Genomic DNA, 22,286 nt, shown 5'->3' with positions numbered 1-22,286 from the left:
AGGAAACCCTGTCACGCAGATTACCAGGCCCCCCCACGAACATAGTGTAACTCAATATTATAAGTGTACATAACATAAAAACCAATTGTAGCAAGTAAAACAAAATCAAATAGGAAAAAAATAAAAAATAACAATAATTGGAAAACATTTTAGAGATTAAAACTACTTGTGGCTTGAGTGTATTTATTAATATGTATTTATATATTTCCTGGTGTTAAGTAAATATGATTTGTGTGTTAGTATGTGGAGTATAATGTGAGTGAGAGTGTAAGAGGGTGTAAGTGGATGTGTGGGTGAGGAGTGCGTGTATGTATGTATGTGAGATGTGGGTGTCAGTGAGTGTATACCTTATATGGCTATAGTTAAGAGATTCTCAGTTGTAACGTAATCTAGATCTAGCAGATACGTGGTTAACACCCGCTTGCATTTGACTTTAGTAAGTGGATAAATATTTAGTATAGCATTAAGCTTGTTATATAAATAGGAGCTAAGAAAACAATAGCTGCGGTGGGATAGTGCACTTTTGTAGAGCTTAGTTGAGCATACCTTACCTTTCTTACGCTTATGCGCGTTTAGGTTTGTGTTATACTGAAGAAGAGAATGCGTCCGCAAAACGGTTAGCATGATAAAAAGTTGACGAACAGACAGAACTCCGCATTTCTGGTACAAATCAGTAGTGGGGTAAAAGAATGATAGCGAATGAGCTACCTTCAATATTACTCTTTGTGCTCGTTCAATTTTAATCATATGCATCTTAGCAGCTCCTCCCCACGCTGTGATACAATAGGACAATATGGATTGGCAAAGTGCAAGATAAACCGCTTTAAGTACAGTTAAATCCGCAACATGGCGAAGATTTTTAAATATAAATATCAGTTTTCTTAATCGTTTCGATAATAGGTCTATATGTAATTGAAAATTTAGATTTCTGTCTATAATAACACCAAGGTATCTAATAGAGTCCACTTTTTCAAGTTTAGGGCATGTACAGTTGTTTGATGAATGATTATTACAAGAGTGGGCGATTATACCAAGAGCGGAATTCGATAGGAAGCGGGTATTTGTTAGTGTGAATGTGATATACTTTGTTTTGGTAGTATTTAATGTGAGACGGTTGTTATTTAGCCAGCTTCCGACCACAGAAAACCCCTTTTCAGCATGGCTATAGACTTCTTCCCATGTATCTCCATGAAAGAGTAGTACTGTATCATCAGCAAAAGTGATGATCTTTCCGTTAGTTAGATTTAATTGGCACAGGTCATTTATGAACGTTAAAAATAGGGTTGGTCCAAGAATACTTCCCTGCGGGACACCAATATTGACATTGCAATCATCACTTTGCCATCCCTCGACTATTACACGCTGATATCTATCACTAAGATAGCTCTGCAATAAATCCAGTTGGATTCCGCGTACGCCTACGTGTTCCAGTTTCTTGAGCAAGAGTGGTGCCGAGACTGTGTCAAAAGCCTTTGCTAGGTCCAAAAATATTGCAAGGACTTTTTTGTTTTCATCAAGTTTAGTTATAATAGTATCAGTTAATTGGTGAACTGCATCAGAAGTTGATTTACCTCTCCTAAAACCGTATTGGTTTTCAGATAATATATTTTTGGATTCTAAGTATTTTATTAGCTGTACGTTGATAACTTTTTCTATAATTTTAGATAAAACTGGCAAAATTGAAATTGGACGATAGTTATTGACACAGTCCCTGCTGCCACTCTTGTAAATTGGATGAACCAAGGATTTTTTAAGCTCCGCAGGGAAAACGCCTGTAGAGAAGCAAATGTTGCAAATATATGCTATCGGCTGCGCTAAGATGTTAGCATATCTCTTAATGATACCACTAGGAATATCGTTAAGTCCCTGAGCACAGCTGGTTTTAAGAGAGAGTATAATAGTTTTTATCTCACTGGCATCAACTGGCAGAAGTACAAAAGAAGAATCACGAGGAGGTAGGATGGGATATTGATTGTAGTTAGACAACCCTAAAGTGGAGCCGGCCAATGAAGAACCTATGTTTACAAAGAACTGATTAATGTTATTTAATGATTGATGTGGTTTATTCAAGTCTATCAAATCTAAGCATGAGGTGTTCTGTTTTTTAGTAGATGTTATTGTTTTAATTGTGTCCCACATTTTTTTAGTATTGCCTTTACATTTCGAAAGTTCTGTCCCATCATACTGCTGTTTAACTTTTTTTAGGATATTATTGCAAAAGTTACGGTAGCGAGAGTATATTATTTTATTATTGATATCGTCAGGATATTTTTTACATTTAAGATGTAGATTGTCGCGGTTACGCATGCAGCGCAGTAAGCCTGGAGTAATCCACGGTTTGATAATTCGCTTACGTCTTGGTAAAGTTATTTCTTTGGTGCAACAATTGATCATTGTTTTAAGAGTTTTTAGAAAAACAGATACCGCATCGTCAGCACATGTTAATGAGTAAATGTCATCAAAGTCTGATACCTGCATCATCTTGTCCAGGGCTGCGAAGTCTGTACGGGTAATTGTTTTTGTACGCAGCTGATGCGTTGATCGTAAATGGGAAAGACTTATGATGACAGTGTAGTGGTCGGTAATAGTTGTGTGTGACACTAAACATTTGACCAATAATCTAGTTTTAACCACAACATGATCGATGCATGATCGAGAGTGTGTCGGAATATAATGCGCTGGCATGAGTCCATGTGAGGCGAGGAGATTGAGATAGTCTTCGGCTCTATTATCAGTGGTAGAAGCTGATATATCTATATTGATATCGCCGGTAATGAAAATATTTTGGTATGACGAAAGCGATTTTAAAATGTTATTTAAGGATTCCAAGAAATGCGTGATATTTCTTACGCCTGGACGGCGATAGATACCCAGAATAACGGTTTGGTGATTAATTTTAATTGTCAAGCAATTAGCATCTGCTATTGCAGGTTCAGTTATGTCAAATACGTGAGAAGATTTGTAATATATTACAACGCCTTCGTTTTGAGACATATTATCGCTAGTGTGCGCGTAATGATATCCGCTAATAAGGGGTATGTGTTGATTTTGGGAAATCCAACATTCAGATAAAATGATGATATCCCAATCAATTTTAGATCGTGTAATCACGGTCTGTAATCCTGTAATGTTACGATTAATGCTTCTAATATTTTGTACCATGATGTTCAACGAAGAGTTACCGGTATATACTGATTTTTTAGAGACTTCAATATCACATGTGCTCGATTCGGCCACACTAAGTTGATCAAGTTCATTGCTAATAGATGATTCAGAATTATGATCGAATGTTAATAAAAAAGGGTAAGCATTTCACAAACTTGTTTATATCCAAGAATTTATGGACTTGATAGAAATTGGAGTAAATATGTAGGAACGAAATGTATGATACATATAATTTATTTACGCTTTTAAATGGTAATAAGTTCAAAACATGCAGCCATATGTAATTTGTTGGGAGTTTTGGTAAACTAAAAATGGTGTACAAGTGCTTGGGTGTGTTTAATGTATGTGTTTTAGTATTTGTAACAGTAATTAAAAATGTATGTGTGTGGTGTAAACAGTGTGTGTAGCGTGTGCAAAGTATACTATAATATATTAAAATTTTGTTTGAAAAAAGAGCATGCAATATGAAAAAAATTAACATTATATAGAAAAAACGAACCGTTTTGACAAAAACTAGTCATACAGTGATCCTTAATTTATCTAGGTCTGTTGTATTGTTTATGCGAATCGGAGACGAATTTTCGTCTTTTTTGAGAAAGACGATCCCATTTGCAGTCCAGGAAAATTTGTAGCCATGACTACTTTTGAATTGTCGCGCTAGAAAATATATCTTCTGAGTCTTGTGTGTCAGGCTTTCCGTTACGTATAGTGGTTTCAACTGGTAGGTATGGTTTAAGTGAGTAGTATTTAATTTTTTACAGTTTTCTTTGTTTTTGTTGAAGTTCTTGACACCTTTGATAATTTTATCTTTTAGCAAGACAGTCGTTAGCTTAACGATAACCGGATTTGTACCATCTTTAGATTTTACTCTGTAAATGTCTTGTATATTAGAATCATTAATATTAACATTAATGGTCTTACCGAGTTGCATGATTTCGTTACACAAGCTTTCTTTAGTTTCTACTTCTTGTTTTGGTACATTGCGAATCTCTAATCCAGTTCCACATAGTTTACGCTCGGTTGCTTCTAATTTTTCTTCTAAATTTTTTATTAAAATTTTATCTTCCTTTTTTTCTTGCTCCAGGGATGTAATTTTTAACAAGAATTCGTCATATTTATTAGACAGTAATTCCATACTGGTCTTCAGCTCTCGAAATCTTAGTTCTTGATCTTTTTTAAAGTCCGAAAAAATTTCCTTAATAACATCCTTGATGTCGAGGTCATCCTCGTCGTCGAATTTTCTTTTTTTCCGCTCAGTGACATTTAATGTACGTAGCTCAGGCACCGATTCACTGTGTTGTAAAGGCGAATCAGACATCTTCTTAGCGAGTGTTAATAAGTTCACAGGCTCAACAGTCGGGGTAGATGGAGCGGGCGAGGCCGGGGGGGTTCGTCTTAGTGGCATAATGATGGTATTCAATTTAAATTAATACTATATAAATACAGCGATTTTTATTGGTTATACTGTATTACTTGGTTGCCTCTCGGAAACGTTATGCCACTATTTGATTAACTTGGGCCACAGCATAAATAGTTACCCGCTAATCGCTGTCGCTATTGAATTGGGGCAAGCGCCGAAGATGACACCGGCGCGTCGCACGCGCAGCGTAGCTCCGCATCTAACGCTGTCTCCGCTGTTGCTATCCCGCTTACACCAGCACTCTGCGATCTCCACTGTATTGTGCGCGCCTAGTACTTCACTTTATTTTATTTATGATATTTTTGTCAAAAATATGAATTTAAAAATAAAAACGCAGTACGGGCACACGTCCACACGCTTTCGCGGTCCGAGGGGAAGGGGGGAATAAAGTTCATTAGATTGTTGTAAAAAGTAGCTTCCATTCCACTTAAGGGCGACATATAAATTGCGCTTTTAAGTGATACTTGTGGCAATTTTATGATATAAAAAATATCAAGTACGCATGAAATAAGTGCTATAATATTTACCAAGTGTTAATGTCGCCTATGATAGCGACGGCTTGTACGGGCGACTCCGTGGTTTTGTTGATGTGTGATGTCAGATCCAAGTCGCGACGTAGCTGCGGCTCCCACATAGCAGGTTTGGATATTGTTCCTGTAATAGAAAGTTAACAAATTACTGATGTGATAATAACAAAATTATTATTAATTATTATTTGGATGGGAGGTTAACCTAAGCTGCAACTTCTGATGCAACATTGTGGTTTCAATCATACTACATGTATTGAGTTAACTATTAGATTACGCAAAATGGTTGTTAATTACAGGATCATAACAATCTCGATAATCCACACAAGATTGTAACAATATTGATCCTGGCTTCATTAAAATTTTCTTCAAACGAACTTTTATCCAGCTATCATAAGGGGTCTCCAAAGTGGAAATGTAGGCAAAATCTGTCTAAAAATAGTATTACAGAAAACAAGAGAATATGTCATTACATACCTTGTAAAATTAAATCAGGTACATAATGATCGGTGACTCCTCCCAGCAGCGAAGCATCGAACCCCGCGCGCGGCGCCTGCCTCACCCCGCGCAGCCCGCACACCGGCAACTCCAACACTTGCTGCACTTCCACTAACTTCTCCTTCGCCTTCTCCTTGTTAACCCTCCTCTCGCTCCTCTTCGACTCACAACTCTCCTCCTTCGACTTCACATAGTTAACAACCACCGTGTTCTCCTTCCGTTGCCTCACAAAAGTCTTTGGCGTCTCGTCCCTCTCCGGCGACGATTCCACTATAGTCTCCTTCGCGAACTGCGGCTCGATCTGGCGCGGCATGTCGTTCATGTACTCCATCTCCGAGGCGTTGGTCGGCGTCTGTAACATCGACTCCAGCAGCTGACACTTGACACAAGTCTCACATCTCTCCTCCTGTATCGGCGGCACGATCGTCGGATCAAACTGGAAGTTATCCAACTTCAAATTCCCCGGCTTCCCAATATAGTGTCTATCTAATATCTCTAAGTTTTTGCTCTTCATATAATTAGTGACTATCTGAGGGTACTTATCGAACTCGAACTTAAAACCGGAATGTTTGATTGGTTTGGAATGTTGAAGCGTTTGCCCGCAGCATTTCGACGGACTGTCCGCCCGCTTGTCCTGCACACAGCCTTCTTTCTTGCATGGTTCAGTCAACTTCTCTGGTACTTCTAGGGTTACAGGTTCATGGTGGACTTTGGAAGACTTCTTCACGGATTTCCCGTCTACTGACTTGTTCTTCAGGCCCACGAGTTTGTCGTTATCACCTAACACAAAAACTACTTTCTTCTCCTCCACCTCATTCTCGGAAAGTGACGAATTAAGACTAGAATCCGAAGAGGCCTTCAACGACAGCATCATGGTTGGGTTCCGCTTGAGCTGGCTCGTGACCGGCAGTTCGCTGGTGGAACTACAGTCTGTTACTACGAAGTCGGAGCTATTAGAGAGCTTTTGACCTAAGTTGGCGAGCGTGGACGACCGCTTGATGCTGACCTCGCTGGCCGCTAACGTACTGACACTACTATCACTGTTCACAGTATTCACCGACGGCACTGTTAAACTGTCCGCTTCGCACAGCGCGAGTTTGATCGCGTGTGTGGATGTCCTCTTCAGGTCGGTGACTTCGGGTGTTACGCTCACGACTTTTGCTTCAGTGAGCTTGCAGTCTTGGAATTGGAAGTCATTCCGCCTGACGTCACCGCAGCGCAAGAAGTACGTGAGGACGATAAGGAGTCTGTTCAGGAACTGTGTGTTGGTTTGTCCGCTGATGATGGTGCGGGCAGCGCGGGGAGGGAACCCGATGCTGCCGCAGAGATCGTTGAGTTGCGCCCACAGCGCGTTGTAGGGCCTAGATACAGCGTCAGTTGGCCTCGCTTGGTGGTCTATTGTGTCGTACGGACTCACGGTGGCCACCCAGCCCAGGTGGTACGTCAGCACGTGCGTCAGTAGCGTGCTGATGAAACTGTAACGAAAGATAATAATTCATTATAACGTCGTGCACTCACGACTATGCTAATCACTATTCGGTTGGAGCATTAAGAGATCACGATGCACGTTTAGCGAAATTAAACATAACATAACAGCTTAATAGGAACGCATAATAAATATGTGCCAACTAATTGAGAATATAGACTTATTTAATTAAAGTATCCTTCAATATTGGAATGTAAATATCCGTAAGGATATCGTTTTTTTTTTTGTCAGAAGTTGAATGGAGAGAACAAAATCATGATACGGACCAGTTGCAAAGGTTTACATATTTCGATGGGGACTGAACATCGATTCATATAACTATAGTAATTTTTCTAATTAAAAAAAAACGAATTGATAAGGAACACATTAAATTGAAAAGTTTAAAACCGCGTCCTTATCACCACCAACGTATTTCTAACTATTTGAACTCTTCCGTGGACCAATGTTGCACAACAATGTTCGGCAATTTGTAAAGCCGACGTCAATCCATTAAAAAAACAACACCAGCAATCACGTGAGGAACACGTAAACATTACGACGAAAATAACTAAGCACCTATAATACGCCCAAGTTTAAAAAATAAACTAAACACTAAGAGAAAAAGACAGCGTTTCCATTCACACTTTGTTTCACAGATAATTGACGTTAAAAAACGCGCGAATCTGTGTGCATAGGAGTTTTAGTTTTTGTTTTTTAATTTGTTAATCGGAGGTATTGGACGCGTTCCAGACAGCGAACGTAGCGATAGTCACGTCTGGAGTCGAGATTGATTATCGAACTTACATAATTGTCGCGTGGGTGTTTTACGGTTTGATATGAAATAATATGACTAATGGTAGGACAGTTTTTTTTTAGGAATCACTTGTTGAGTATTATTATCATAAGATTAACAGTTTCTTTTTTTTTTCATGTAATTAATTAAATTAAAGCACAATTAAATAACTACGGTATGAAATTGACATTTCCGATGAATGCAAAGGTATGCAATTTGTTTAGTTACCGGGTGTATGTTAACGTGAGATGCCCTATACTTCATTTATCTTTTTATATTATCTGAAATAGACCTGTCACAATCAATCATATTTTTTTTTATTAAAATTGATTCTCATCGTGCTATACAACAGATTATAATGATGATGATATAATCTTCTATACGTATCAAAACACCTGTAAGGCGAAGCTCACACAAATAAAATATGACCTCATAGCGAGCTAAAGGCATAAGCACAACTTCTGCAAATAACAAGTGCAAACACTTTCTACCAATATATAACCAGAGCAAACACCTTTATATTGTTTGTTGAACATTATAGATTGTGAGGGAGCTTTAAGAAAATCATGTGATAATGTTTATGCCCAGTTATCTGATGAACCGGCCATATAACCTCGCACGTACGACTGTAAAATATATCTCTTTCGCGCCCACACATCACGTGAATTTTATAGGAAATAATAAAATATAAACACAAGAATTTCATTATTGTAGGAAACTGATGAAGTGCGTTTGGCTCGTATCGCTCGAACTTTTGACATGAACAGAATATTTTGTCTTGTATGTATAGTTTTTTATATATGATATGATGATACTTTTTTACACGATAGCTGAGATCAGAGAGACTTTTTGCTCCATCACAATTGCTCAATGGGGTCTATGACCCCATAAGTGCTTACCAGATATATCCAGCAAATTGTTCAAGCAGTCTGGTTATACCAATACTTGGAAGGAAGTAGACAATTTTCACACTGATGAACACTTCATTTTACGTCAATTGCCTGTCATAACTTCCGAAGTAATTTAGGAACTAGAGCCAATTGACTGAGCAAACAAATACAGCATGAAATAGCGATGATCTATTTGCTTGGATAATAGTAAAACATTACTGGATTGTGGGTTATTCAAAAAATGTGTGTAGGTTGCCAAATACACCTGCGCATTAAAAATTGTGGCACTACGATACAGGTTTGAAAAGTCCAGGAATTTTCGAGTGGGTGGCGTTAGTTACAATTTATGAACGATATGTTCACACTTTCAAAATGCATTCAAATTCTAAGACAGCTATTTTCCCCTGTAGAAGTTTTCTTGACAGCCTATTACACAATTTTCGAGTATTACTCACCAATATGTTTAATCTGATTAGTTATTTAATAGTAGGGGAGGCAAGAGTGCTAAACCGGGAGTGACTCGAGCGTCAATGAGACCTATTAGATTGCGAAGCTTAGATGATAAGAAGAAAAAAATGTCCTGACATACACACACTTTCATCGGTGGGTGGAGCGGCTATAAACTTTCAAAAATGTAAAAAAAAACAGTTGCATGGACATACTCGAGCGCGTCAGATATTAATAGCATGCACGTCGTACGTCATTTTTTAAACATACGTATATTAATCTGACTGTTTCCATGGTGGGGGTGGTCGTAGGTAAGGGTTAAAAATGGGAAAAAAAATAATTTTATCGAGCGCGACAGATTTTCAAAAGGGGTGTTAAGTGAACCAAAACGAAGTCTCTTATGCAATAATCTGACGATTTAGACGTGACCTAAACTCGTGGTCATTATTTAAAATTGCAAAAAAAAATCGCCATTTTGAAATACTCGAGCGCGTCAGATTAAGATATATATGGTTCATTTATGTACCCTTAACGTAATCATCTTATAATCTGACGATTATCTGGAGAGACTCGCTTAATCTGACAATGGAAAGTTTTTAAAACTAATAATAATCAATACTGTAACCTAATTTTCTTTGAAAAATTAACACCAATGTCGTTGTTTTTTTATTTTGTTATAATCATTATCTAAGTCGTGGTGGCCTAGTGAGTAAAGAACCAACCTCTCAAGTATGTGGATTCGATTCCAGGTCAGGCAAGTACCAATTCAACTTTTCTAAGTTTGTATTTACTGTCTAAGTTTATCTTGGACACCAATGTCTGCACAGCAAGTACTTAGTACTTACAAGACATACACGTTGTAGCACTTTGGTATTCCTTTAAAACTTGAGATATCAATAGATTATTTAGTTTTAACTTTTACACACTTTTTGATCTATATCCCAGAACGGACAAACATTTCAACAAAGCTGTCATAATAAAGGTTGTTCTAGATAAAAAGGCCTATCCAATGATATGTATGAAATTGCTATTGGCGGAGTGTACCAATCTGCTCATACATTACATACATTTCTATAATAATTACATTGAATTATAATGGCATTGATAAATATACATGTGACATAAACAATACAATTGAATCTATAATAACATGGCTTGACGGAAATAATCTACGCGTAAATCTTACAAAAACTAATTTTATTCAATTTAATACATATAAGGCTCATCATCATCTGCCTAGCCTTTTTCCCAACTATGTTGGGGTCGGCTTCCAGTCTAACCGGATGACTAGGCCACCACGACTGTATAAAAAGAAGACTATAAAGAGTAATTATAGAGGACATAAATTACAAGAAGTATACGAAATGGCATTTCTCGGTATCACGATAGACAAGCAATGCAACTGGAAGGAACACGTATTTAACGAAAGTAGCCAATAAAATGAATCGTCTTCGTTAAAAACAGTATATCTGCATACTATGTATGACTTCCTGAGATTAGCGAGTTCAAACAAAAAAACTCTTCAGCTTTATAATATTAGTGTAGATTATTTAAGACCCAAAATGTACCAACACTTATTGCAAATGAATTGAATTGAAAAAAGAGAGAGAGGAATAGAAACCTGGGAGGAGAATACCGGCATCACGTAGCTGCACGCTTTAAACTTTATCGATTAATTTTCCTTACTTCGGCTTACGGGAATCGTCAGATTATATATTTTTCGTGAACGTTGAATTATTCCCTTCAAAATAAAAAAAAATTTGCCGCGCTCGAGAAAGTCAAGATGAAGTTTTTTTTTTACAAGTTTGTAACCTTCCTACTTCTTATCGTCAATCGCAAATTGTCAGATTAGTGGGATATACACTTTTTAGCATATAACTAACTTACCCTATCTTAATCTGACGCGCTAGAGAATGTCAGATGATATTTTTTTTTTTACTAATCTGATCCTTTATTCTAGACACGCGGCTACATATACAGGGCTTATATTTGGTGGAGGTGTTAAATGGGGTAATAGGTACCTCCCTATATACTAATCTGCCGCGCTTGAGTAAATCCCAAAATCCCTTCTAGGCCTCCCCTACTATAACGGGAATCGAGTCCGCATGTGCTAAATATTGTATTTATTTATTTTATCAATCACAGTTCCTCTAATGTGTATCCTTTCATTAATATGCAACTAACGTTTACTTTTATTTGCCTTCAATTCTCGAATATGATATAATTTTGAAATGATGGCATGTATCAATAGATGATTCACGGTCTAACAGTTTAATAATGTCATTAATACTTCTAATATTCAGCCTTCATGGTATTTTTTTTTTCTTTTAAATCAATTGATGTTTAGTCTATTTTTATTATTTTAGTAGGTACTGGCCTGAATTACATTGTCTAACATATTTCCGCGTGTCGTAGAAAAAACTATTGTGTAAGTTGTATCATGTGATCGAGCTAGTAAATCAAGATAGAAATAATTGTTGAAGACAGCTACTGGGCAGCTATTTGGACGTAGAAAGTGTTGGTATATTTCAACGGGTAGAGTAATTTATTATAGGCGTCACAACGTAAAAACAATGTATAGGTACCTATTAATTAATTAAAAAAAAAACTTTCAAGCCTTTCTGAAATATTTTTGAAATTAGGTATTGTGAATTTTATTCAAAAATATATTTTTTACTTAATCAGAGAAGTTTTCAAAAATCAACACAAAGATTGAAGAGTTGAAGGTGCCATTATAATATAATTCGAATGCTATAAACGTAGTTGATTGATGGTCACTCGGTCAAAGTCATTCATCAACAGCGGAGAACGGAATCGATTTGCATAAGGAAAAACCTCACCAAAAATGGAGTTCTCGTCTTCACTTGTTTTATCATCATCAGCCTTTTCTATCGTCCCATTGCTGGGCACAGGCCTCTCAGGCAAAGGATTGAGCATTAATCACCACGCTTGCTCAATGCGAGTTGGTGATTTCAGACTTTACAGTCTATGTTTCCTCGAGATGTCTTCCGTCACATTTAATCAGACATTGATGTCTAAGATATACGCGGAAAGTACATACAAACTTAGAAAAGTTCAGTTATTTCGAGTTTCATAAATCCTGTGGCCTTATCATTGCTACATGGTATAACTTGTGTAACTATGTAGTAAATCTGACTAAAGGAAAATTGGACGTAGTTATGCAGAAACGTTCCAACCCACTGTACGCGTAAATGCTTATATCTCAAATTAAACTTGAATTTGAGATATAAGCATTTACGCGTTTCAGTTGTTTTCTTTTTTATTCTAACTAGTAAAGGTACTAGAGGTTTTACTGTTGAATTATATTGAGTTTAGATAACCATATGCTAAATTTTAGGCTGTTCAATCACAATAACTCGATTTCGGGTGACTTGTGGGTTGGAACGTTTTTGCATAACTACGTCCAATTCATATTCGTTGTTGCTAGGAGAAATTAACTGATTAGCCGATGTTACTATGCGTTGTTATCAATGGCCGATATTATGGCGCAATATTTTTTTAAATACTCTATACTTGTATTGCTCTAGCTTCTATTCTATTATTCTCAATCGATTGTTACGATTTACGCTCGAGAAAGTAAACACAATTTTTATTCAGTATTTCATTCATTTGAATTTCGCGTGGGCTTATGAATACTACAATATATTTGGATTAGACTTTATAGCGTAAATATGTTATGTCTAGTCAGAAATAAATGACGACGGTGGGAGTAATAACCTAGTCAATAATAATTGAATGGTAGTTTTTTTTATTCATTACGATTAATGCTTATCACTTTTACTAGATTGACTCATTTATTAATTACCAGTGGAACAACTACATATTTACAATTGTTACTAAACTTACGGTTCGTACATATTTCGATAAGTGAACATTATAAGTAGGTAGATGTTTACATTATAATCAGGTAATTTTCGTGTGTAATGGGTTTTTCTCTGTAACTACTGGACCGATTCCAGAAATTCTTTAATAAACGGAAAACTGCAATATCACGAGCGTTACGTGCATTAATCGTGGCGCCGCAAGGAGAAGAATCTAGAAGCCATTTTTATATTCGTCATAACCAGCTTCCCGCATTCCTCGAAAACTACTTTCCCGCACATGGGTAAAATGTACCCAATAAACGACATTTTTTTCAAACCGGACTAACAGTTCCTTTACTTGGCACATCTATCAGCTTTATAATAGTATACAGTATATATAACATATATATATACTCACAAATTGGTGGTTTTGGTGTCTCCCACAGTTAATACGGAGCAGAGATCGGACAGTAGGGTCTCGGCGAGTTTGTTGGAGGCCCGCGAGTCTCCCGTGACTAGATTCAACCACATCGGCTGTAGGCGAGGCCCGTACACCAGGTCTGACAACCTAAGGACGGAATATTATGGTTTTTAAATTTTATTGGGGCAATAGCTCTTGGGAGCAAAATCTTGACAATATTATAAACCGCACATTTATTACCCTTTCAGTAAAAAAAAAAATGATATAGGTAATAGCTGATTTTGATGAATAGTAATTGTAGCCGTTTCCTCACGGTTTCACCTGCGTCCAGGGGGAATTAATTCCAACAGCCGGATAAATGTACTGAATATCTTTTAAATCAGTTCACTAGACAAATATTCACCATCACAAGGTACCGCATTTCTCCAGAGCCTATGACTTGCAGTTCAAGCAGAACTTTTTGTCATTTTTTTTTATAGATTTTTGACTCACCAGCAAGCAGCATGTTCGGCCGCTTGGTACAGCGTAGACACTCGGCCGCCGGTGGCGCCGGCCGCTAATGTCGCCAGTCGCAGCCGACACACCAGTGCTTGTAGCTGCGGCGAGTGTTCCAGACATCGCCTCACTACGTCACTGTGTGATATAGTAGGATATTGAAACAGGTTGTAAACCAAAAGCGAAGTTAACATAGCCTACACAGCTTTTCATACTTCTGTACTTAATTTGCATAGTTTGAGAGGTCTGCCCACAAGTATGGAAATCCACGTAAGCTACGCTCTTGGTCTGCAACCTACGCATTAGGTAAAGGAAATGTAGATAATGAAAAATAGCTTCTACGTCCCCGTACTTTTAAGACTTACAAACCTCGAAATACTGAAACGTTACTTTACTTTAAATTCTACTCAAAAGTATTTTGTCGTAGTTTGAGCAGTCCCTTCGGAAGTAGCGTTTAGTGTTTAGCCGTAAGTGTTACAGATTTAACATAAATCTAAATATCATATTCGGCGATAGTAACTCATTGTTTGTAAACCTCAGTATAATCGCGGTTTTGGTAAATAAATACAAATACCTTGTTCATACAAGCGAATTTTATCAAACATTTGCCAAGCATTGGCCAAACATAATAGGTATTGAAGCAAACAGTAATCTAGGTAAGTATTTGTATTTACCCTAACTACATAATAATGGTTATTTAATTAGCTAGCACTCTCGTACGTACTCTCAAATGACCTGACTCATCTTGCATTAAAATAACACTTCTTATTTGAAAACACTAAAATCCTTTCCCATGACAAGGTTACCATCTATTTATAACATACTATTAGTATAACATCTATACGTAAAAATATAAAAAAAAAACTTTACTTTTTGGCGCTGTTTTTACATTTCGATGATGTAAGAGAAAACGGGTTTAATGGCGTTGATAAATTACTGACAAGGGTCATAAATTAATCTCGTTGTTGTTTAGAGAAAAAAATGTATACCTATTTAACAAACTTTTCAATGCTTAGAAATAAGTCAAAAAAAGAATTAAACAAGACTTTCTTTTCAATTTGAATACAAGCAAACATTTAATAAACCACTTCAATCTTATAATAAATGCAAAAAAATCGACAATATGAAATTCCACAGGCAATTTAAAGCGTCTTGATAGTACAATGGCCTAGAGCGGGCCTAATAATGATGTTGCATGTATTATTTAGGCCACACAGCAAGGCTAGTTTATTCTCATACACTCTACATTTAGACGTTAAAAACTAAAGTGTCCTTTTGAACTGCAGTGCAAATTCGATGCAAAGGACACGTTTCGAATTCGAATTTGCATTTCCGTTGAGGTTTCACCAGATAAACCAGCGATAAAGAAAAATCATTATTATCATCAAATAATCGAAAATAAAAATTTTGTTTGGGAGTTTACATTTTAAATCGATGAATTCCCAAAATAAACTGTTAAAAAGTATGTTTCCCGAAAATTCCAGCTTCATAATAAAAAAAAAAACGTTATCCTTTAATCTAGCGATTACATAACCGACTGTCAGTAAATTAGCCCTAGGCTAAACCGTCAAACTCTGAAATTCTGATCCAAAAATTGGACCTTAAAACCAGAACACTAAGGATCAAAATTGTTAAAGTGACTTACAGTTGCGTAGAATCGTTGACGCTGATCAGCAACGCTAGGCCGAGTTTGTTCTTCCGATGCATCATCGCCGACCCTGTGCTGGCTATGCTGTCGCTTGTACCACTTGTCGTGCTGTTGCTGTACAACTGTTGACAAAACATAGATTTTGTACTACTTGATAACTAAGTTTAAAAGGATACGTGAAGGAAGAAGTTCCCTAGGGATTCCATGCTGCAGACTGTTTCCCGTGGTTGCACCCACCACGGGAAACTGCCAGTCCTCATATTATGAATTGACAGCATAAAGGGTGCATTCTGATTGTTTTCGAGAGGAAATTACGGAAAAAAAATCCCGTTGTCAAAGCAATCGCACGCGAGCAGCAGAATCTAACTTAGTAGGCATATAGTTTGCTTAGGTTTTTAAATGTCAAAGTATAAGTTTACTTTTTCATATGTCAAAGTTATCTGTCAAATGTTGGAAAGTATTATTAAGAAATTGTAGAAGATATAGTCATCGGCACGAATCTTGAGCTCTGACCTACATCTGCGCAGAAGTGATTTATAAGCAAAGAACCAAACCCGAGTGACGGCTATGACGCGATGCACTGCGGGCCAATCACCGCTTTAGCCCGCTACCACGCCTCACTTCATACCACAAAAGGGACCCAATAAATTACTTCTGCGCAGATGTAGGTCAGAGCTCAAGATTCGTGCTGATAACTGTACATTCCATAAATATAATTTTGTTTGACGCAAGTTGTAAAAGTAAAAACGCGTAATATTTCCTAGCGGTCATTACACACACTGATAACGGTAGCCTATAAAACATGTTGAAAAACAATGGCGTAAAGCCAATACACCATTATGTGCAAAGGCTTTAAGCGATATAGGGTAAACTCGTTAGAGATGGCCATAGTTTTATCTAGGCATAATAAAAAAAAGAAAAAGTGTTGTTACAATCAGTTTTTTATTCTTATCATAATTAGCAGTAATTAGTCTTATAAAAATCAATGACAAATATTTTTTTATAAGTCAAAAACATATTAAAAAACAATTTCTAAAAAAAAACAGAATTGGCCATCTCTCCCGGGGCATCAGGGTAAGTTGGCCATAGCTATACGGGATAGATGACCAGTACTTGACTTCCCTTTTCCCTTTCCTTTGCCCTGAAATTCAGCTCGTTTAGCTTCTTTTTTCTTCTTCTGTCCACATTTGGAGCACATATTATCAAACTCGGTACAGTTTACAAACCAACCCACCTTTCACAAATAAGACACTTTTTTTTATGTCGTCAAAAATCATCAAATGACCCCTCCCGCTGTGGGTTAGCAGCGGTGAGGGAGTGTCAGACTCTTAGAGCCTTACTACAAAAACTTTAAACCCTGTTTTACACCTGTCTAATAAAATTTTGGCTGCAAAATGAACCATATGTCAACGTCATAATTTGACATTTTTTTAGACAAGGCATAAACTGACGTTTAAAAGTTTTTGTGGTAAGACGGTTACTGACTAAAAACCATCGTGTTCCGTCATAGGCCTTTTATGTACCAGGGCCGCGGTATCTCTTTCGAACAACCCGCAGCCCCGGTAGTCCTTGGCCCTACTGGGCCCCGCTGGGGTTGCTGACATCTCTTTGAGGAGCGCGTGGAACAACGCGCGCCGTCGACACGAGTCTGTCGTCTAAGAAGACAGAGGGACGATGAGCTACCCGAACTCTCCGTCCACAGACCCACGCCTACGGTGGCCGGGAGTCATCTCGCGACACCCGGCGCCCGTGGTGTCTACCTGGTCCAGCGCGGTGGCCGGGATGACGGGCGCACTCTCTGGCGTTCCGCCTCCTCCTTCTCGAGCATGACCGCTTCGCAGAAGGAGGCGACGGCATCCCATTCCCTCTCGCCCCGGACCATGGCCTGAACCAGGGCCGGACGCGAGAGGTCGCCGCCGCCTAAAGCCTCGACGAGGACCCGGCGGTGCCCTTCCCACGCAGGGCACTCCTGGACTGTGTGGTCCACCGTGTCCTCGGGGCTGTCCGCACAGTGGTGACGCCCGGGCGCCTCCTCACGACCGATTCGATGCAGGTATCTCCCGAAACAACCGTGTCCGGTGAGGACCTGTGTCATGCGGTACGTGAGTGCGCCGTGACTCCTCCCGAGCCACTCCTCAAAGTCAAATAAGACACTGGAGCCACTCTTCCACGAGACGAGTTTTAAATTTAATTTTTCTGAGAAAAGCCATAGCCACTCGTGGTTGTTGAAGTGAAGATTCACAAAAAAAAATGGTTAAACCCAAAGATTCTTATCTTTGGACTGATACAAATAAGAATAGAAAACGGAAAGCTGTAAGGCGTATTAGCGAAAGCAGTTCTGATCTCAGTGAACCAGTATTGTGTGATACATCTGACGAAGAAGATAAAGAAAACGAAGCAGATAAATGCGCTGGATGATCCTGACGATGATGCTGACACTTATTTTCTCTGATACTTATTTGGCATCTGTAACAAAACATAAAACGCATTATTAGCACTTCAAATAACAAAAGATAATATGGCTATCTCAACCTGAATTTATGTGGCCATCTCTCCTTTTTGTGCGGGTGAGATGGCCATATCAAATTTTTGATTAAGTTAAACATTAGCAGGCGCCATTTTGAGGTTAGAATAGACGTTAACATTTGATAAACATAATAAACTAAGCAAACATTTAAAAAATGCAATAAAAAGTAGTACTACATGATGATATATGACCACACTATACAATTTTTGCAATACCCTGAAAAATAAAAGTTGATTTACTTACTTTTTAACATAAATACGCGCAGTAGCGTCGTCGCACTGTGTTCCCGAGCATGGCGTGCGGTGTACTGACTGCATTGTAGAGCCATCTAGCTATGCATGCCAAAAATAATTCGATTGGCCATCTCTCCCGTATGGCCATCTCTAACGAGTTTACCCTAGAGATTATCCTTTCTTTGTGTTAGTAAGAATTTGGGTCAAGGCATTGAGATAAGAAAAACCAAACAAAACTAGCCGTAGTGGCTTCGGATTACTATGCGTGATAGAAAGTACTATACTATGCATGTGATACGTGAATCCCCAATAGAAAACTTTGCTTTTGCCTTCAGACTTTTATTAGAGGCGCCAAGTTTCTATGTTTGCACAAAAACTACACACAATAAGGTATTTTCTAAGTCCACATCATTATGTCTACTGCATCATTAAACACAAATCACTGTCGATAATCATTCTAATTGACAGGCCAATCAATCACGCCAAATAGACCTACATTTACGACTCAAAACCGCAGTCATCACATAAGTCGACAGCCTTTATTTGAATATTCGTTTAGTAACACGCTGTATGCAAATGCAGGCACGTGATGCTTTACCAACGTTTCCGTTCGACCAATTAATGGCTTGATTGTTAAGTCGTTCTAATTGTTCGACTAACACATGGAAAAGCTTATCACAATGTTCTACATAGTATGATTGATTTAGCCATCAACCTCTTTTTATATAACATCCTACGTGTTGTAATATATGGTCGTCATTTTTATATGCCTGATTCGAGAAAGTGGCAGGTGACGATGTCCTCCTAGCCGATTATCGGCTACGGCGGCTGTTCTCATGGAAGGAAATTAGCCAACTGCGCAAGACATATTATAGTGCACAAGCATTTGCGCAGACACAGGTGCACTCACTATTCCTTGACTCTCATAGCCCGATGGGACGGCAATCCGACACGACCGGCGAGAGATCAGGCGCAAGTGGTAGGTATTCGTCATTTGTTTAGCATTTTTTTATCCGCAACGGATATCGGACGGACGAAAAAGGGATTCGCATTGAAGAATATACATATTTATAGGTAGTAGATAACCCAATTATCATATTTTGTGGTATCCAGGCAGCCGAAAAGTATATTTTTAGCTTATTCACCTCCATACCCGGCAACATGCTAAATAATGGACGAAACTGGACAATACAAACAGCTCGGAAACAAATGACGAATACCGACATAAAATCATATTTGCGTACTAACTCAAAATTGCAAACAACCCGATTTGGGTTTCACTCAAATCACGTGAATACTACGTCGAAAAGTTTTCAGCGTTTTAGTTTTATCAAAGTTAATTGATAGATAAGTGGAAGACCAGTTAGGACTCGAATGCACCATCATATGACACCTGATAATTCATCACTAACTCTTTTGTTCGTCTGCGTGACGTGGAATGCGGAAAGAGAAATTTCATGTGGCCAGCAAGGTCCATAAATTCCGTATGGGCCTACGTTACGTGTCTAATAAAGAGCGATATAACTTTTACGTGCGCCAAAAATACAATTTTAAAATTAGAACAGTTAAGTACCTAAGTTCCAAAATTAAATTCGTTTATTGATTCTTACTTACGGCATTATCATCATCGAGCCACTTAACCTTTACCGATGTCGATATGAATCGAGGGTGCAGTGGCTTTGTCCTTCCTTCACGTGACCCGAGTCGCTGACCGTACCTCGATATTTCTGTTACAAACCAGTTATGCTAACACTGCGTTCTCAAATTGAATTAATTCAATACCTCTACGAACTTTTTTCGAACCCCCAAGTACGATTTTTGAATCTGTGGTTATTTTAGGGAGTTACGTAGACATATAAATTGTAGATGTTATGATGATAATCTTGTGATCATAAGAAGAAATTTATGCGCATGTTGTGACAGTTTTAATGAAACACAAGCGTTTTATAGTTTTATGTGTCGGAAGTAGGTACGAGTGAAAACAACAAAAGGGCGAACTGAGTGAGAGCAATAGATAGTACTTTAGAACAGAAGACCCAGTAACAACGTATACATATGACTAAAACACATGACAAACGCAACTCACGTGACATAAAAGTTTATAAAAAATATGTTGACCGAGGTTGAAGGACGAAGATGACTAATATCTAGTCGTGTTGTCATACTCATATAAAAACAAAACTTTTTTTGTGTTTTGTTCGAAACAAACTAAGTTAAAGTCTGCGAATCTATTAAACCGATTTGTATTTTTTTTTTTACCTGTTGAGAAGTTACACAATCCACGGATATATTTTACCAGGCCATATTTTATCCAGGTACGGGAAGTAGTTTTCACGGGACGCGGCTGCAACCGCGGGATACAGCTAGTTGTATGAATTTTAAAATTAGATTTCGGATTTAGTAACATGAATCCGAATCATGATTATACTAGCTATTCCAGACGAAAAAGGAAGAAAGCAGAAACAGTTTTTTTAAGGCGGAATATCCATTGAAAGTTCATATAAACTTTAGCTTAAAAAACACAACTTCTGCAAAGTTCGAATTGAAAGTCGTGCTCTACATTTTCTGTGGGTATTTGATACCAAGGAGTTTGGCAATGGAATTGCAATATGACATACAGGGTCGACGCATCGATACTCTAGAAAGGACATTACTGGCACATTTAAGAATAAGTAGGAAGGATATCACTGGTACATTTATACCGTCATTAAAACATTTCCTTTAAGACTTATCGTGTGACAATAAACCTACTAATTGCATCACCCTCGACAATCAAACATAACAAATGTGTGCAGCTATAAATTACCTTCACTATTCTGTCATTGTCCTGATAACGTACTCACATGACTTAACGACACTCTGGACAACCATGTGACGGGTATCACGCGGTTTCTGATAAAGCTGTTTGTAAACAATCGCTGTTCAAGTGGTCCCTAGTGACACTTTATCTTTCGAAGCTTTCGATAGTATTTGTTTTGTGTTCTACTTTCGTATTGGAGATAAACGTCCTTTAGCGCAGTCCTGTGACTGATTTGTTGGTCTTTAGAACATGAGGACTGCGAAGCTTTTGATCTTCATTTGTTTTGCATACCAATTTAATATGGATGGTTCCCTTACACCTATGGGTCCATATTTTAGTTCAAATGGTGATAGCATGTGTCTGCTATCCAAATCAATCTGATTATTTCTACTAAGTATAATACATTATTCTATTGTTTCACAAGAAAGCTAGCGTCAATGCTTGCTCGAAACTCGAAAATAACCATTACAACATTCTTGGACCTGTTTCCCATTCCTAATATTATTAAGATGGACATCAATCATGTTTCTGTGCAACTGTCTATCACACGCAATTTGTATCAAGTGGTAGGAAGCGTTTTCTCACGATTGCCATGACGTCAGTACATTTGACTGACAGACAGTTATATTGTTAGAGAATCGTTACCAGTTTCAATATTTACCATGATATTTGTATTCATAGAATCGTGGATATCATATGTATTTGGATCGTTCTATTTAAAACCATCAAAAATATTCTACAATTAACAAAACTCACTTTATGTTTTTTGTCAATAAAAAACAAAAAGTGACTACACACGAATTGTTCGATTTTTGCAACTGTTTGTACAATGACCCAACAGAATAAAACCTTTATATTCAACCTCCTTTTGTTGCAATAAAAAAAGATAGGATGTTCGAAATTCAAACAGCTTACCTGTGAATCTGAACTAGCCGCATTGCTTGTTTTGGTGGGAACTCCTAGCAGGTTGTTACTTTGGTGTCCAACGTCAAATCTGGTGGCCATATTCTGGAAAGTTCTTCGTTGCCAACTGCCGTTACTTGAAGTACTCAGTTTTCTGCCAGGTGGTACTGATAGCAAACAAACATGCTTTAAAACTCGAGTATTTGTTATCTGTAAAGGTTTATCAGTCA

General features: G+C 37.8%; 1 protein-coding gene across 3 annotated transcripts in view; it reads right to left on the bottom strand.

Moving 5' to 3' along the window:
* Positions 1-22,286, bottom strand: part of LOC124630399 (folliculin-interacting protein 2) — a 35,369-nt gene that overhangs the window by 4,030 nt on the left and 9,053 nt on the right. For all 3 annotated transcript variants that reach the window (XM_047164277.1, XM_047164278.1, XM_047164279.1), the window contains exons 6-11: positions 22,069-22,223; positions 15,591-15,715; positions 13,943-14,083; positions 13,448-13,597; positions 5,590-7,085; positions 5,113-5,239 (exon numbers count right to left, since the gene is read on the bottom strand). In XM_047164277.1, the coding sequence (XP_047020233.1) occupies positions 5,113-5,239; positions 5,590-7,085; positions 13,448-13,597; positions 13,943-14,083; positions 15,591-15,715; positions 22,069-22,223 (2,194 nt within the window). The remainder of the gene's footprint in view (positions 1-5,112; positions 5,240-5,589; positions 7,086-13,447; positions 13,598-13,942; positions 14,084-15,590; positions 15,716-22,068; positions 22,224-22,286) is intronic.

Source organism: Helicoverpa zea, chromosome 5, assembly GCF_022581195.2.
Source record: "Helicoverpa zea isolate HzStark_Cry1AcR chromosome 5, ilHelZeax1.1, whole genome shotgun sequence".
Taxonomy (NCBI): Eukaryota; Metazoa; Arthropoda; class Insecta; order Lepidoptera; family Noctuidae; genus Helicoverpa; species Helicoverpa zea.
Note: the sequence above shows the minus strand (reverse complement) of the source record. Positions and strands in the feature narration are given on the sequence as shown.